This window comes from Pygoscelis adeliae, unplaced genomic scaffold (assembly GCF_000699105.1).
Source record: "Pygoscelis adeliae isolate BGI_AS28 unplaced genomic scaffold, ASM69910v1 Scaffold160, whole genome shotgun sequence".
NCBI classification, from domain to species: domain Eukaryota; kingdom Metazoa; phylum Chordata; class Aves; order Sphenisciformes; family Spheniscidae; genus Pygoscelis; species Pygoscelis adeliae.
Genome location: NW_008824035.1, coordinates 6,080,616 through 6,098,175, shown reverse-complemented (window position 1 = coordinate 6,098,175; position 17,560 = coordinate 6,080,616). Strand labels below are relative to the sequence as shown.

At 40.4% G+C, this 17,560-nt stretch overlaps 1 protein-coding gene across 1 annotated transcript in view; it reads left to right on the top strand.

The window, feature by feature from the left end:
* PPP1R1C (protein phosphatase 1, regulatory (inhibitor) subunit 1C) overlaps positions 1-17,560 on the top strand; it is a 55,510-nt gene that overhangs the window by 6,695 nt on the left and 31,255 nt on the right. The window contains exon 3 of the mRNA XM_009332260.1: positions 16,699-16,736. Within this exon, the coding sequence (XP_009330535.1) occupies positions 16,699-16,736 (38 nt within the window). The remainder of the gene's footprint in view (positions 1-16,698; positions 16,737-17,560) is intronic.

Sequence of the window (17,560 nt, the reverse complement as noted above, 5' to 3'; positions counted from 1 at the left end):
ATTATCACTGCAAAAGCAATATAAAACATATATGCCAAATACCACTCAGTACATCTGAGTTTTCTGAAGGCTGGAAACCATAGCTTGAAGATAAGCAAGCTGTACCTGTCTCCAGCAGGTACTTGCTTGCAGCTTGTCTTTGGGCATTAGCAGTTTTTCTGTCTTGTTCCTATCTGATTTTCCATTGTCCAGAGAGGGATTCACACCTTTCAGCTTACTGCCATTTCCTCAGAGGTCTGGTGAGATGCCTCAAGATCAGCCTCAATATTTAGTGCAGTAGCAAACAACACAGCCAGATGGGTGGTGGGAGGAAAAACTGTCCTTACACCTGTAGCAATCCCACAACAACCTAAAGTAGATTAGGTTTTTCATTCTAAATTGGTTCTAGACACTCCCAGACTTTCTCCGCACAATAATCTCATTACCACGTATAGATGTGCTTTTTTGATGATGCAAACTATACCAGCACCACATCCTTGAGGGGATAAATGCGATACGCTCTACCCAATATTAATGTTTGTGACTAATATTTGTTAGATTATGCATCTAGGTAAATCATAGAATGGTTTGGATTGGAAGGGACCTTAAAGATCATCTAGTTCCAAGCCCCCTGCCATGGGCAGGGACACCTTCCACTAGACCAGGTTGCTCAAAACCCCATCCAACCTGGCCTTGAACACTTCCAGGGATGGGGGAATGAATGTGTTTGTTTTATATCTAATGGTCACGTTTTTTTTCTCCCAAGACAAAGTAAACTGGGATCAAAAAAGACCTACTAGGTAGGAGGCAGCTGTTTCTGGGCATTGCCAAGCAGTCCTGCTATACTTTCTCAGGCGAAAGTCTCACTGAAACTTGAAGCAGCGGAGAACTCTTGGTCTCACAGTTCATGAAAACTGATATGTTTTTCAAAAGCTTGAGATGCTGGTAAGACATACTGCTTACTTTGGTTCAGGAAATAGAAAGTGAGTAAGCCAAATAGCAGCTGTTTTCAATTGCAAATTTAGGCTTCTAATGTGGTAACAAAGCATTCAGAAAAGCAGTACATTAATAAAAACAGTCATTAACTGTATGTATATATTAACTGTATTTTTTTTTTGGTCAAACTAGTTGGCCTTTCTCTGTGCTAAATGTGGATACCATTTAAGTGTGCTGTCTGTTTTTATTTCAGTCTAGGAGTTCGTGGAGGAATGGCAATAAGCTATGAAAAAGGTTTGTGTCCCCTCCCACCACAGGACCAGTACAGCTCAGTGTACATTACCAATGACTCCAGGATGCTCAGAGATCAGGCACTGTTGGTCAGGGCAGAGACCTTCGTGTTCTTTAGGCCTGTGCTGGAAAGGACTATCCGACACAGTGAAACAATGAAATATGTAAAACAAACATTGTGTAAGACCTGACAAATGATAGGGATTCCAGAACAGAGATTAAAATGTCTATGCTTGAAAATATTCTGCTGTTTGCAGGCTGATGTGTGACTGCAAACATTCAGTGGCAAACTACGTCCCTTTCTCTTACCTATATACACTATGTTCAGATGTTCCTTCATTCGGGTTACTTTGAATTTATTCTGCAGTTCAGGCTCACAGAAGCCCCTGGGACAAGCCACAGCATAAGATCCTCACACACAGTGCGAATAAAGTCTCCGTGATCTGACCCATAAAAATAAAAAGAAAAGTTCAGGGACTTAAAAAAAAAAAAAAAAAAGTCAGGAACCTGTGCTTGAGCTGTTTTTAATGCAGTCCAGAAGCGACAGCTCACAGGTTCCAAACAGAAGCAGTGAATTTAAAAAAAAAAAAAAAAAAAAGAAAAAAGCTTTCCTTAGCGTCTTTCATGAAAATGCTCTGTTTTCATGAGAGGGTGAGGATTTTGTATGTCATTGTCATCACCTGCCAAAAGAGCTGTCAAGCTCCCTGCAGTACAGTAAAGACAGCAAGCTGAAGGACTAGGCTTGAGTTGGCTGGGATGCACCGTGCACTGCTGTGCCTAACCCGAAGGTTATCACCAAAGCAGCCAGATGCATTTTCGCTATTCTTTGAGGTCATGAACATATTAGTTCACAAACAGAAACATTCCCTGGGAACATTTTAGTCATTGTGTAAAACACATAGTCTGAAACAGTAGGAAACGTACTATTTCATATAGTGCCCAAGTAGACTCTGGACTCTCTTTAGTCAGTAAGTAATGCTTTAACAAGGAGAAGGGTCTGAAAACTACTCAGAGAAAGTAAAAATAAAAAGGTGTTGTGCATGTTCTCATCAAAATTCACTTATTTTACCTCATTTTTCATGTTATTTTTATCCATGCTTCCTTCATTTCCAGTGTTTAATGCATAGGTACATTTCACATGACATAGAACTTGGTTGCTTCTCCTGACTATGGTCTAGTTGGCTGAAGTGAGTAAATTTAGTCAAAATGAGACAAGCAGTCCCTCTTGTTCACCAAAGCCTGTCCTCCCTCTGCGAGAAGGGGGAGCACGTGATGCAAACACCACCTGAGAAAGCTCTGGTCTGTGGAAAGGCCTGACCCAGCTCTGCAGACTGGAAATGGAGGTTGAATATTCACAACCAGGACTCAGATTTCTGGCCTAGATCAGAGAAGTGGTGCAGCTGAGAGGCCATGAAGTCAAAGAAAAAGTTTACTTGCTCGCAATTTGGGTGGAACTGCATTTATCCATTTCTCTTGTTCCAGTCTTAAATCCCCAACAGGTGAATTGACGTACTTTTTTATTTATCAGTGCAACTAAGCCCCTAATGTGTACCATGACATTACTTGTTCCTCCTGCTCCCTGCCTCCTGTTGGTTTTGTGTTGGAAGGGTCAACTTCTGTGGAACTATCTGAAAGTGAAGGAGGTATTTTTAGAGTTGAACCTTGGTACTCTTCATCTCGTTCCTTATACAAAAGCACCATAGTAACAGCCTTCTTCCACCCCAGGAGATTATTTGCAAATCATTTTTAATATGTATGGCTTCATGTTACAAATCTCCAGCTGCTTGATAATTCAGCGTCAGGACTGATAAACTTTCAGACTGTTTACCTCTGTTATCACCTTTGTGTGTATTAACATGACAGAGGCGTGCTTTGGGTAGAGAACAGCAGTGTACACAACTACCTAACCTGGTGAGGAAGTTAGTTGGACAGCTTCTGACTTTATTGCATTCATAAGGCTTAATATTTTGCTAGAGGAACTCTAACAGATTTGCACTGTGCCAAATACTTATACACCTCATACAGTTTGTTTTGGTGAGAATCCTGAATAGATGAGGTTTTCTATTTAAAAAAATTTCTAGGTGTAATTAACCACTTCTTATAGTCAATGTACTTAAGCTATGTTTCGTACAGCTACATAAGTATACAGTTTGGGGGGTCAGTGGTCTTCAAAAAAAAAAAAAAAATTTGGATCAAAATCGGTCCAGTTTAGCCTGGACCAAATATTCTGTTTGTATTTCGAGTGTATTTTTAAAATGGAGAAAAATTTTAGAGACAATTTGAAATGAAGTCCATTTAAACATCATAAGACAAAATGTTCTGAATAAGAATGTCAAATTAGTTTGTTCTGAGATTGTGTTTAAATTATACTTCAATAATGTGATAATACTGATTTTTTTTTTTTTTTTTTTACATCAGGTAATAAACCAAATCCATTAATAAATGTTTCAGCCTTGCTGAGGGGGAAAAAAAAACAACACAGGGTTTGTCTGACCTCTACTATTTAGTACTTAATGCAGCACTCATTTACCATGGTGACGTGTGTGGAATAAATAGATAATGCAGACAGATGAGAGAGAATCCAGCTTTTAGCACTAACCTCATTATGTTCAGAATATTGGGAAGAGGTTGCACTTAAAGCATCAATCAAGATAGCCCCATTTATTGAGCTTTCAGAGACAAAATTTAACTCTTTATATGGAGTAACTGAAGTTAAAGCTTTATTTCAAAATACACTGAAAGTGGGAATTTAATGAATTTGGACTGAAAGCTAGTGGAGACTCTAAACAAAACAAAGCTATCAGTCATGAAAGTTTTTGCCCACTACACAAGGCTGGACTGCGTAAATTCAGAGAGTGCAGGGAGGTGTAGAGCTTAGCGTTGCTTTCCTGTGAGTCTGAGCTGTCTGTGTCACCAGGTGGTGGAAATGAGATCAGCTGGACCAGCCAAGTCTCTTTTTACAGTAATCAAAGCAATTCTAGGGTAGAATTGAACTATATGTCTATTGGAAGGAGCTCTGTTTTCCCTTTCTCCTCCTCAAAACCCTATTCATGTGTCTGTATTTAAAATCATCACTTCTAATATTTTCTAAAATGGCTTTACTGGGGGATCAAGAGAATATCATAGTAGCAGAATGAAGCACAGTTACATGCTCTCTCTTCGTTCGTGTTTTCCCCGGGATACCTGGGTTGCAGATGTACCACAGAGAATTAATGTCTTGGTGTTATTCATCTTGTGGAACCAAACCGCACTTACAGAGTTAGCAGTGCTAAGCAGATGAATGTGCATTTTAAAGGCAGGATTTTTCACCAGAGGCCACATCCTTCATTCTGATGAGACAAGCGGAGAAGACTCACACCGGGCAGAACATGAGCTTGAGCAAGGCAGGTGGAAAGTTCAATAAAGCAGTGAGCTCTATCACATCCTACAGTACTGCTTATCCTGGTGCCTAGACATCCCACAGCCTAAACATTTCAGCACTGAGGCCCCACCACTGAGAAAAGAGAAAGGCTTGTGGTGATAGTATTCCCTTCAAGTCTTTCTGAAGTTCCTTGCCATAGCTGTTCTCAGACAGTGGCAGAAAGCAAAGAAGTTCTGGATGAACCTTTTCTGCTCTTTCGTTGACCACCACCAAACAGTAGCATCTCTGGGATCAGCCACTATGTAGCTGCAGCACTCGCTCCACCTTCTCCCTGTTATATTAGGATCTGCAGGACAGCTACAGAATCAGGGAGCAATTTAACCTACAAGCCCAGCTGATCTGAAAGCAACATGTTTGTATTACTGAATGCAATTTTATAACCTTTTCTCTTTGAAGTGGAATTGTACTGATGAACTAAAAAGGGCAACCAATGAAAAAGAAGGGGGGGGGGGGGGGGGGGGGGGGGTAGGGAAGAAAAAAGAATTTTTCCTTTAAAGAATTGTGATCCACAAGATTTTTTGATCCAGATCAACAGTAGGTTTTTACTCTCTGTTTTTGAAATACAGTAAGTAGACAGCAGGGCTGTAATTGTTAGAAATGTGCTTTCAAGCCTCCTAAAACACTCATGCTAGTGTGTGACTTAGGCTTTAATGTGTACAGCATATCCCGTAGGAGGGTGTGGAACAGCTCATTCCATGGGAATCACAGCAAGGTGTTTCTGATTGTGACAGTACAGATGGAGATGTATAAAACAAAACCCAGGGTCCCCTCTGTCTCTGGTATGTAGTGAGGTTAGTAGAAATTCTGAAAAATGCCTTTGGAAATTACAGCTGACTTAGTCTGAGTTAACAATGATTGCCCTGTCTTTTCCATCCCACCTAGTCGTGCTGATGGTGAGAATGAGATTATGGAACCTTGTTTTGCTGACTCTTTGAAAGCTTAGAAAACCAAACAATGAATTTACAAAACTGGTATTTGCCTCTTCTTTTTGTAAAAAGGGTCGTAAACCCCAAGAAGTACTATTATTGGTAGCTCACTTGATTCATGCATAGGATGATACATGTATGTGAGGAGCTTTATGCACGTGCATTCTAACCACAAGCAAGCCGTGAGCAGTTGGCCAGGACTAGCTTTACAACACATGCTTACTGAAATCCTTGAGGTATTATTCCAAAAGGAAGGAAACTGCAAAGACAGCAATAATAATCACTGGCTAAGGAAGAGTTTTATTGTTCTGTATTTGTTTTCTTCTCCCCTGGCAAATGTCACTTTCCAGAATGTACAATACACAACTGTTCAGCTACGATATTTTTTTAATGGCTTTATGAGCTATATAGCATGCTAAGAAATGTTTGACTTTTTTAGTTTTGGCTGCTGCTGGTGGTTTTTATTTTAGAGCTTAGAATACTCCTGCAGCTCACAACCAAGAAAGGAACTGCTCTCAGTGATAGCTATTGCAGCTGTAACTCCGATACAAAGATTGCGATCGGTGGGTCAATTCTGAGCCATTTTCCATCACAATTGATTCCTGCATATGAAGCTATTAGGAAATGGTTTAAATGTATATCAGGGGATCAACTAGTATGATATTTCTGGTAACCATGGATTTTTCTCCATGATCTTTGCCTTAGTTGTATTTAGATCTTCAACCTCTCCAACATGTCATTTGAACATATACTGAACATCAAGCAAGCAGCTGGAAAGTAACACATTACTAATAGTATTCAGTATTACTGATGAATTCAGCACTCCGGGTAACTGTCTTCTCAAGGTACTTAGCTTCCTTCTGTGTTTGAAAATACTTGATGAACATATTAAGTCTTTTCACAGACCACTACATTGTTACGACTGAGTCAATGGACAAAGTAATGGCAAGCTATTTGGGAAGTTTTTGTGTAAGTGCTTTGGTAACATTTGGTAAAACAGTAGCCATTATTTGCAAATATTTAGTAGTCTGGCAGTATGTTTTGCTTGGGCACATTCATTTCAGAGGCACGTTTCTGCTCTTTGAACCTGTTTCTCTGAGTATTTGCTGGCAGTCACCCAGCAGCTCTGGTCCTCCTCTAACCTCTCAAAAGCCATCTTTATCTCCACTGCCCTCCTCTTCCCTTTGTGCGAGTCTTTTCTTTCGCTGTCAGGTTTCAGGCCAGGTAAGGTTATGCTGTGAGTGTGGAAACTGTCCTTACTCCGTGTAGCAAAGATGTAATCTTTACTGACGTCTGCTTTCGTGCCAGAATAGACCCTATGTCGATGTAACCTTACAATAAGGTGAGTTCTCCTTCTACACAGTTGGACAAACTTTGAGACGCCACACTGTGCTTTAGGTCTATTTTCCAGTCCTTGTCCTTTGCCTTGTTCCATCTCTCTGTGAAAGTCTATTTTTCCAATGTCTTCTTGCAGTTCAGTTTGTCCCTCCAGCAGTGCCTGGGGCACCCAGAAATGCTGGCTGTCAGGTTCCCCTTCTGGCTCACGCCAGAAAATCAGTGTCACCATGGTTTACATTTATTTGCTTCAAGAATAAGGGAATTTTTCGTACGTATAATTCAATCTAAAAGAGAGATTTGAAGCATCCTAAATAGATGTGCATAGAAGAGAGTCGTATGTATATCATCATCTATCTTTTAAGTCTTACTTTGCACATTTTGAGACTTGAGTTTACCATCAACCTTCCCAATAAGCCAAGGATTTTAAATTTCACATCACCAAGCACAACAGTTTTCTTCAGTCTGTCTCACTTATTTTTGCTTGGTTGAATGAATTAATCTGGATTTTCAAAGATGCAGTGATTAATGTGACTGTCATTATTTAGTTTAGATAATGAGTAGGAGTTCTGACTTAGCAGCCAGTTTACATATGGCTGAAGTTCTTTCCCAGTTGCACTAACTCTAGAACTAGTTCATTAAATGTGAAAATAGTTTGCCTTTTTTATCTTTTTTCTTTTTTTTTTTTTCCCAAACTCATGCTATGTATCTAGGATAAAATCTTGACTTTTAAGTTAGTGGCAAAACTTTCTGTTGCTTATGGCCTAATAAAGTCAGTGGTAAAATGATTTTCTGTCTCTCACTTCCCTCAAAAATTCTGTTTTGCCTGATTTGTTTTGCTGATGCAGACCGTAGATTTGCCACAGTATTTGCACTGAGCAGCCCTCCACATGTGTTGAACTCCTGTGCTGGACTCATTTTGTCTGGAGCACCGCTCAGCAACCCGTAACACACCGCTGAGCCGGGCACTGACGGAACTCCTCTTTGCAGAGGGTCGGAGCATAACAGGCAGCGCAAATTTGCGATTAAGCTTAACTTGGTTGTGCTGGAAACAGAAGGCAACACTTTGCTGTTAACTAAATGGTATTCTTTTGGAACGAGTTGATTTAAGGGAGCTGTGACGCAACGTAGAGGCAGACCCTGACCTGGAACTTCTGCACACAGTGACACCCCGTGGTCTCGCCGGAGGTTTTTCCCAGATCTGCTGCCATGAATCCACACTGGTCAGCTGCAAATTACATGGAAAGTTTATCTCGGAGTCATTCCTGGTAATCTAGTAAGAGATTTATATTGGGTCCAGAAAATGTCTCATCTGAGAGATCAAAAGAAAAAAAGGACTTTTACTTACCTCCTCCTGGCTCCTCTTACTTAGCCAGTTGTCCTTTGAAAGCCATCTCCATTTCCTTCAGCAAAGAGGAGTTTGTGCTGCTTAGAAAGCAACTAGAAGAAAGCAACTTCAAGCCTAGCATTGTTTATATTGTGATTTAAAGTCAATCTTTACACTAGTCATCCAAACAGAATGTTTATTTCAAGCGTATTTCTCCCTGGGTTGATTACTTTCTCTGGGAAGACCTGCCAAGTCTGTAATTGTCCCCATATGATGGATGAGGGACTTCACATCAGGAAGGTCTGCTCCACGCTCCTCGCTCACCTGACCCTCTCATGGAACAGGGCTGCAGAACAGGGACTTTTGTGCTGTGAGGAAAAGAAACTTCTGCGTAGAAGAATTTTTTCATGACAGGTTTTTCCATGAAGCCTGTTTTGTGTTCTGTCATTCAAAGTCAGGACAGTGTCAGAAAAAGCTTTACAGAGCTGGCAGCAGCTGGAAGACCACAGAGTCCGGCAGAATTGTAACTCCAAGAAGGCAGACAGAACAACTCAGCCCTTGTTAATAAGAAGGGAGAAAATAAAGAATTAAATCTGAATTCTTTTCCAATGTATATTTTGAGAAGCTATATTTGATTTATGGGACTTATTTAGAATTATTTTTATATTTATATTTAACAGGTATCATAGGGAGGGCGAATGAAAAGCTGAAAACAAAACGCTTAAGAGAGGGATGATTTTTTGTGCTTGTTGTAATAATTCATGACTCCTCTGTGGTAAGGCTGCAGACCTGATTCACCACTGTTATATTCTAGTTTAATGCCAGTGAAACTAGACTGATTTCCAGGAGTCTGGCATGAAACTGGAATAACAAGGTGGTGAATCAGGCACTATAATTTGTGTGATGTAAACAAATACATTTAGATTCACATTTGAGGTTTGTAATGTCTCCAGTTTCTTCCAACCCAGATTATGATCTCAGAGTGCATGTTTTAAAGAAATGTTGATCTGTGTAATTTATGAAAGGTGGTTTTATTTCATGTTCTTATGGCTGTGCAGTTGAAAGTGGGTCCTTGGATACTGTCTGTATGATATTCAGCGATACAGATGCTGTTTGGATCAGATGATGTTGTGTGTGTTGGGAGGAAAAGGATGATTGTTCTTTTAATTTAGATGTTGACTTTGAGCACTGTTAGGAAGGATTTGGTTTAACAAAGGAGATTGCTGCCCTTACTCTCAGTAAGGCTACTTGAATATTGAAGGTGGGAAATACAGAGCTATGTAAATATAAATGGGCTAATTTACCTGGAAAGAAAATTTTAAATGTCCAAACAGCTGATTTATTTGGCTTGTGGCATTTTAGTGAACTACAAAGGGCTGGTTAGTCAGGAGCTAGTTGGGAAAAGCTACCGTACGATCACCTCTGAGCCAGAGTGACGAGAAGTCTCTTGATGACGGTGCTGTCAGGGTAACGCGGGACCTTTGCCAATCTACATACCTTAACTGCAAACGCCTGATAGAATAAGCATGCAAATGCTTGTGTATATAGCAAATTCCTCTCTCTCCTATGTTTTTATTAATATTTCCTATACAAATCTTGTTATTAGTGTTCCCTAAAGGGCCAGGCAGTAATTTAGATGCCGATTAGTGTGTGAGATGCAGCAGAACCACAATGTACGCACTCTCTTGTCAGCACTTGACTGAGGAGGGGAGCAGACCCTCCAGCTACATTTACCACAGCAGCTGGGATACTGGAGTTTAATGAGGTGCTTCTGCAATGTGAAGATTTTCAGAAACATACTCACGCCAGGAGGGCTTACCAGGGTATTTTTTTGTAATTAAATGTAATTACATTGATACCCGTAGTCAAGTTTTCATTGATAGATACTGGCAAATAAAAACCAGCAAGCAAAAATCAAACAATTAACTACATAAGCATTTTCTATGTTTGCCTTTTTGGACCTTTTCCCATTTCTTACCCTCTGTGGTACATTAAAAAGCCATGAGATGCTAGCTGATCTGGAAATGTGTAGTTAGAACTCTGGCAAAAGCAGAGCATGAAATATTTTTTGATCTTACTTTGTCTTCTGGAGGAAAGGAAAAGTAGTTTTGATAGCAGAAAAAACAAAATAGCATTATGCCAGTCAATTTCTGAATCAGATTTCAATGAGCTTGTGTCATGGTTTAACCTCAGTCAGCAACTGAGCACCACACAGCCGCTTGCTCACTCCCCCTACCCCCCTCACCCCAGTGGGATGGGGGAGAGAATTGGAAGAGTAAAAGTGAGAAAAACTCATGGGTTGAGATAAGAACAGTTTAATAATTGAAATAAAATAATGATGATAATAATAATGCAATAATGATAATAATAATAATATACAAAGCAAATGAGGCACAATGCAATTGCTCACCACCCGCCGACCGATGCCCAGCCAGTCCCTGAGCAGCGGCCCCCCCGGCCAGCTTCCCCCAGTTTATGTACTGAGCATGGCGTCACATTGTATGGAATGTCCCTTTGGCCAGTTTGGGTCAGCTGTCCTGGCTGTGCCCCCTCCCAGCTTCTTGTGCACCTCCAGCCTTCTCAGTCGGTAGAGCATGGGGAGCTGAAAAGGCCTTGACTAGTGTAAGCACTACCTAGCAACAACTAAAACATGGGTGTGTTATCAACATTGTTCTCATCCTAAATCCAAAACACAGCCCTGTACCAGCTACTAGGAAGGAAATTAACTCTATCCCTGCCGAAACCAGGACAGCTTGTGTTACAAATACCAATGACAAATAAAAACAGTTGTGGTCAAACACCAGTGAGGCAAGCTGGCAGATTTAAAAATATCCTTATTTTACTGATGAAGGAATCAAAATGTGAAATGACTGAAACCAAATTTTCAGAAAATTTCAGGTTTGCCTGCCACTATGTGGCAGGAGAATGAAGAATTATTGGGAAAATGATCTGTTTCTTTTCCTAGTTCCTAAAATTGTGTGGGTTGTACATTTAAATATAAAGTTTTGGAACAGGTGATCTGCCTTGTTGCACAATTAGCACGCAGCAAGACTGGGAGCAGAGCTCTGCCGCCCACTGCCCAAGCACACAAGCATCCCCCAACCCCGCAGCAGGAGGAGAGAACCACCTTCCTCTTCATCACAGGAGATGGCTAAGTGGAGCCAGAGCGAGGCAAATTATTTTCCCTTTCCAACTGTAAGTCATCATTGATCATATTGATCAGAAGTCAGCAATCGGTTCATTTCTTTCACATTTTTTGAGAGAGAAAGCTTTGCTCATGGACATAGTACTGTTTGGCCGTGGAGACCTTTCATCAAAACCAATGAAATTAAATGAAACAGGCTGAACTATTTCATAGCAGTAGCATCATCTGATTTCTGTCTCTAGCTTGGGGTGTCCTGCACTAAAGTTTGCATGTGAAAGGCTGGATCCATGCTTCTGTTCATCAACTTTGCTCTCTCCAGTGGCACTGTTTATACAGGGGTGGGGGCAGGACTATAAGAAGGCTCCAGATGGACCATGACATTGTGTCCTTAATGTCTCTCTTCAGGCTCATTTCTTTCAGATTCAAACCATTCTTGTTTAAATCATTCTTTAACTAAAACCTGTTACAGGCACGTGGCTCATTGGCTATTTCCACTATCTGAGCAATTAAAGAGTATTGTGTTTATTATTTTTAAGGGAAAATTTAGATGCTATGACAAAAACTAACTAAATCCAAAGCCCTATCAGCCCCCTGTGATTTTTATCTGAAACTTCTCAGCTTTGTTTTCCCCAGGAAAATTCCAAACTCCCTACATGAAGCTTTCTCCAACAATTATACCAGCCTCTTACTGAGTTTCTTTTGTGTAAAAGACAGCCTCTCTGACCTGTTCTGTTCCTCCAGTGCCTGACTGAAACTCTACAGAAAAGGCTTTTATTTGCTCTTGCCAAGGGGAAAGAAAGCAGGGTACTTAGCTGGATGAGATAAGCTTTTACCGAATGACTCCACTGCAGAGCCCATGGATGATATCAGAGGCCAAGTCGTTTAAAATAGGTCACCTCTTGCCCTGCATAGCTGCTCCAAGTGCATTAACATTATCCAGTGGGAGAAGAGAGGCAGATGAATTTTGATCTTACTGTAAAATGACCATAAGGCTTCCCCCAGCATGGTCATGCCATTTGCACAACAGTGGCGATTCACAGGAAAAGCAATCAGCCACGTCAAGGGGTTGTCATCCTGGCTATAACCAGCCTCCTTCCACTCGGTTCGTTTCTGACCTCATATAATGACACCTTTGAGGTAGCTTGGTTTATTGTGTCAGCTTGACTGGGTGGCTGTGTTAATAAACATTCAAAAGAGTTATGCTAACAAGAGCATGTGGGAGACAAATCCCTTGGTGTTTCTTCCACCGTATTTCAGCAATATAGCTGGACCAAATCTTGCAGGTTTCCCTGCGAGTGGGTAAAATTTTGCCCTGGGTAAAGACTAAAGCTTAGAGCCCTATGCTGAAATGGGCTCTGTGCAGGTAGATGGACTTTCAGAAGTGTCTCTCCTTAAAGAAATAAGGCTTCATTTCAGAAAGTCTGTGTATATATCTGAACTGATGGAAATATCCTTTAGACTGAACCTGTCATTGATGAACATGGACCATTTCTCTTCCTGAGGACGGTGACTAAAGCCTGAAACCCTGTTTATTTTGCCAGGTGCTACTCCAGTCTACATGAGGTAAGGGTCACACTAGCCTCAGACATTATTCACCCAGCACAAGGGAACGTCCTCAACTGCTTTTTTCCCCAGCACAGGTGTAAAAAAACCTCTGAAGAAAGCTCCAATCTTATTTTTACATACCTCAACTTTCCAGTAACTTGGATATGTACAAATCTGTTCTCAGCTCTTCATATGACTTCTATTATACCACTTTAAAACAAAAACACAAAAACTGTCAAGGAATTACTTGAATAATTAGATTCCTGTTAGCTAATTACAGCAGCCAAGAATAAGTTAAACTGGAAAAAAGCCGTATGTTGAGATTTGGAATATAATACAGCTGTATTGTGTTCTGTGAGCGATGTTATGGTCTGTGAGGGAGGAAAATGGAGCATCATTAAAAAGTCTCCTTCCCTCCTGGCCCCCAAAAGAGAGCAAACCTGTAGGGAGAAGTTATCTACTGAGAGCTTGGGGTTTGCTTCATATGAGAGAGAAATAGCTGACCATTTGAATTCACATTCTCTGTGATATAATTGCCTAGTTGTAAACATGATAAATTTCTCATTCTGTATAACTATGATTTTTTTGTGAGCAGAATCCTGACTGCACAGTAGTCAACGGGAACTAAAGGATGCTGAGAAACCAGGGATTTCATTCTCTCTTGTGAATCAAGTGATATCACAGTCTGATATTTGTGATTTAGTTTCCGATTATTTCCTGAGCCCTCTCAAGACGAATTTATGCTCGAAGAGTTCAGAAAAGAAATTCAGCTTATAATTGTCAATGGATTTAAGAGGGATTGAAGGGTGGGAAATGCGTGGCTTGTTTGGCTTCCGTAGGTGGATATGTCTGATTTGCAGTAGTTAACTGATGATGTTCTTTCTTACCTTTTATATTCCATTCTCATCGTAAATTCTGTTGTCACAGAGATTTTCTACATGGAATCTCTTGATGCCAGAACTGACCTGTTGTAGTGAGAGCACCGATTCGTACACGCATTGACTCTCTCTCTCATTGACAAGGACACTTTCTTAGTAAGACTGTTATAAGAACATGCTTTCATTAATTTATTTAAACTGCTTTCAAAGCATTATAAGTTACACTGGAAAAACACTATTTGTTCCAGGAAGAATGTTCACACAATTATTAATGTAATCCTTCAGTTAGACCAAGATGGCTCTAAGTATTTCCCCAGGCAGAGAGCTCTTGACTGAGCTCCAGCCCACATTGCATTCCAGCCTTGCTCTCTGTCACCACTAAATTCCCCCTTTTACTTCTGCTACAACCCCACTGTCCGTGTCTCTCATTACTACCTCAGCTACACACAAGCACTTCTATCTTCCTTCCGTGTCCTCCTTGCCTTTCATCTTCTCCTCCTCCTCTACAGAAAGAGTTTTTGTTTCTTTTCTACTCTCTGCCTCAGACTATGGCACTCAGGGATCTCAGCTTCCCTCGTTCCCATTCCTTATCGCCTCTCCTTAAAAAACTATGCTCTCCATTGAGTCTTATCCATCAAAAAGCCTGTCAAAAATAAGCATTCAATGGTCTTTTTGTCTTAAAAAATAAATGCATGTCAAAATGTACCATTGACTAAACTGCATCTTCAACCAGCTCTACCTTTCCCTTCATCTCACAACTCACTTGAAACACTTCATGTCTGTTGCCTCAGGTTTGTCCCTTTAGGTTGATCTCTGATCTCTGTTTACTGGATTTGAAAAACTGTTTGTTTGTGTGATTTTGTAAGTCATTCTTAAATTTCCATGTTGTCTGATGCCATTCATTGGCTCTATTTGCCCAGCAGATATGAATGATTTCTCTAACTCCATACAGGACCAGTTCTTGTTCCCAAAGTTGCCTGTCCTATAAGGGCTGCTAGGTGAAAGGAAAGGCTGGAAACTTTCCAGTTCTGGTAGGTTTAATGTCACCCCACTAAGAACACTAAACATGCAAGCCCAAAGAGTTAGAGTTGTGCACATTCTTAGGAACAAGACCTGAAACCTGACAAAGCTGCTGATTGAAGTTTTTGTTCCTTATGCAAGCCTCAGCTTGGGTTTACAAAACATGTTTTTAATCTGGGCAAGTTTAGAGTTTCAGGAAGGAATGGGGCATAACTCACTTTTTATTGTTCTCTGCTAAAAGTTCCTGATTTATTAAAATTTCAGCCTCCAAACTAAATCCAGGATCCTGAGCTAAAAAAAAAAAAATCCAGTGTTGAATCATTGAAGTCCTTGTCTGTTTGGTATACAACTAATAAGAAAGATTACAAGCTCATAAATAATCACCCATTTAGCCAGCCTAACTTCATACCCCAAAGTGCTTTACAAAGGCAAATAGACACTGCTATACTTAAATAGGCACTGCTGTACTTATTTACAGGTAGGGAAGTCAAGGAAGAGATTAGTCACCTTACCAAAGTTCATACAAAGGTCAATGGCAGGAACTGGCCTCCTGATTGTCCTGTCTAATTCTGTATCTGTGGAACCGTGCTTTAGTAATCAGCACTGTTTTCAACTACGCTTTTTAACCTTGAGTATAGGTCATTTGAACGTCTTTCATATAAAGGTAGTGGGAAATATATACCTTGAAAAAATCCAGTACGTCAATTAATGTTTGCAAGATGCACAGATAAAATGGTAAAGAATACAATGGAAAATACAGTCCGTCTGCCGGGACTGGCTTGTCCCCTCACACACAGCACACCACAAGCAGCCAATATCTAGAGAATAAGTTAGATAAAGTGATAATTTGCCTAAACCTAATTCTTCCCCCAGATCTACATTTACAGATCTGCCACACCTCAGTGGAAATTGCACAGTGATATCTGCAAATGGAAAATTTTAGAAGGGGCGTTGATACAGTGGGAGATTGATGTCTCTGTTTTTAATGGCATTTTATTTTAGAGCTCCAAACTACTGTGCATCAAAGATCCTACATGATTTTCATCAAATATTTGGGAAATCATCATCAGAAGACTTTCTGGCCATTAACCACATCAAGACAACAGTAGAAAAATAATTCAATCTCATGCAAAAACTGGTTAAGTGCAATGATTAGGAAGATCCTTGACCCTCCTCTGCTTCGTACAGTTTTACTTAGTTGTTCAGACAGGTTCTCAGAGATGCTTATTTTCATTAGAAGTCTCTAGTATTGACCATTTCTGCCACACCTACAGTCCAAAGCAAATTAAGGCAACAAAAGTAAGCAGTTCCAGGAAAAATTTCAGTCCACTAATGTCATGAAACTTTTAAGATGAAAGATTAGTCTTTCTTCAGCTTTGGTTTGTTAATTTTACATATTACTGTTAGGCGCTCTTCAGTACCAGTATTGGTATATTAATAACTTAACTGAGGTGAGGTTCTTATTATTATTTGAGTCCAGTAGAGCCCTTCATGAGTTTGCTGCGCACCATTTGGCAACCAAGCCTTTTCTGACCATAGAGAAAGTGCAGTCCTTGGGCAGAGCAGCCACGTATCCCAACAGCCACTGGTGAGCACAAAGCCCTGCTGCGAACCTGGCCAAAGGACCTGCTGCTAAAGGCACTCCATCGCTTGCTGTGTTAATTCACAGAAAAAAAAAATGGGATTTATGTGCTTTAGATGTAGTGCTTATGTCTAAATGCTAATCAGGATCTCTGGTCTTCTGAGACACATGAAAGAGAAAGAAAAGTTGTAAATCAGAAGGGTAATTTCTTATTTACAATAGTGCTGTAGGGTTCAGGGCAGAGTTGCAAGGGTTAGCACTGAGAAACACTTTTGTACTAACTTTTCTCTCTCCATACCTTTTCCTGCTCTAGAAAAAGATGAGAAGAGAACAAACATCTCACAGGCAGAGGTAAGTTAAATCTTTTTTTTTTTAAACATGTTTATTGTTAAAATAGGTTTGTTGTTAAAACCCCTTTGACACTCACTGATTCATGCTGGTTAATGGTTTTATTTACATTGTCATGCCATCTTCAGTAACACAACCTTTTAAGAATCATTGCTTTCAAACCAGGGCTGTGTAAAGCTGTATTGCATCTCTCAGCTCTGCTGGCTCTCCTCCCTGTAGCAGGGAACTGGGAAAGGCAAGTTTCCCCTCTGCCTTACTGCCATGCCCTGGCAAATCATAGCAAACCTGGCCCAGGGTGACCCTGCCAGGTCACCTCATCCAGCATGGTTTTGGGTCTGCAGATCACTGCTGATCTACAAAAGCATTGCAAACTCCTCCCTCCTCTTCCCATCATTTGCCAAGCCCACAGCAGGCAGCACATTGATGTTGTTTGCACAAGAGTTAAAAGTCAGCTCCTCCAATCTCGTTTTCTAACCTCCCCTTGCATAGCTCCTGCAATTCCCTGATCTCTTTCTCCTTCACCCATTGCTCAGAGAAGCAGGCAGCGCTTTAAATAGCAGTAGGAGGTATTGATTGGTTCAAATTTGGACTCAGATACAGACTTATAAAGATTTACTGGGGCGAGGATTAACAACCTATCCCACAGTGTTTATAAATAGCTTTCTCTTTCAAAAGAAGACAATATTTTATTTATAAATGTTATCATTCCATCCATTGTGATAAGGTAAGGTAATAGGATTGGCCACACTTGTGTGAAAGTGGTTTTCTTAAGAGCTGTCTCAGATGTTCCTTGAAGAAATAGATCTGATTAAAATTCACAGACTGAA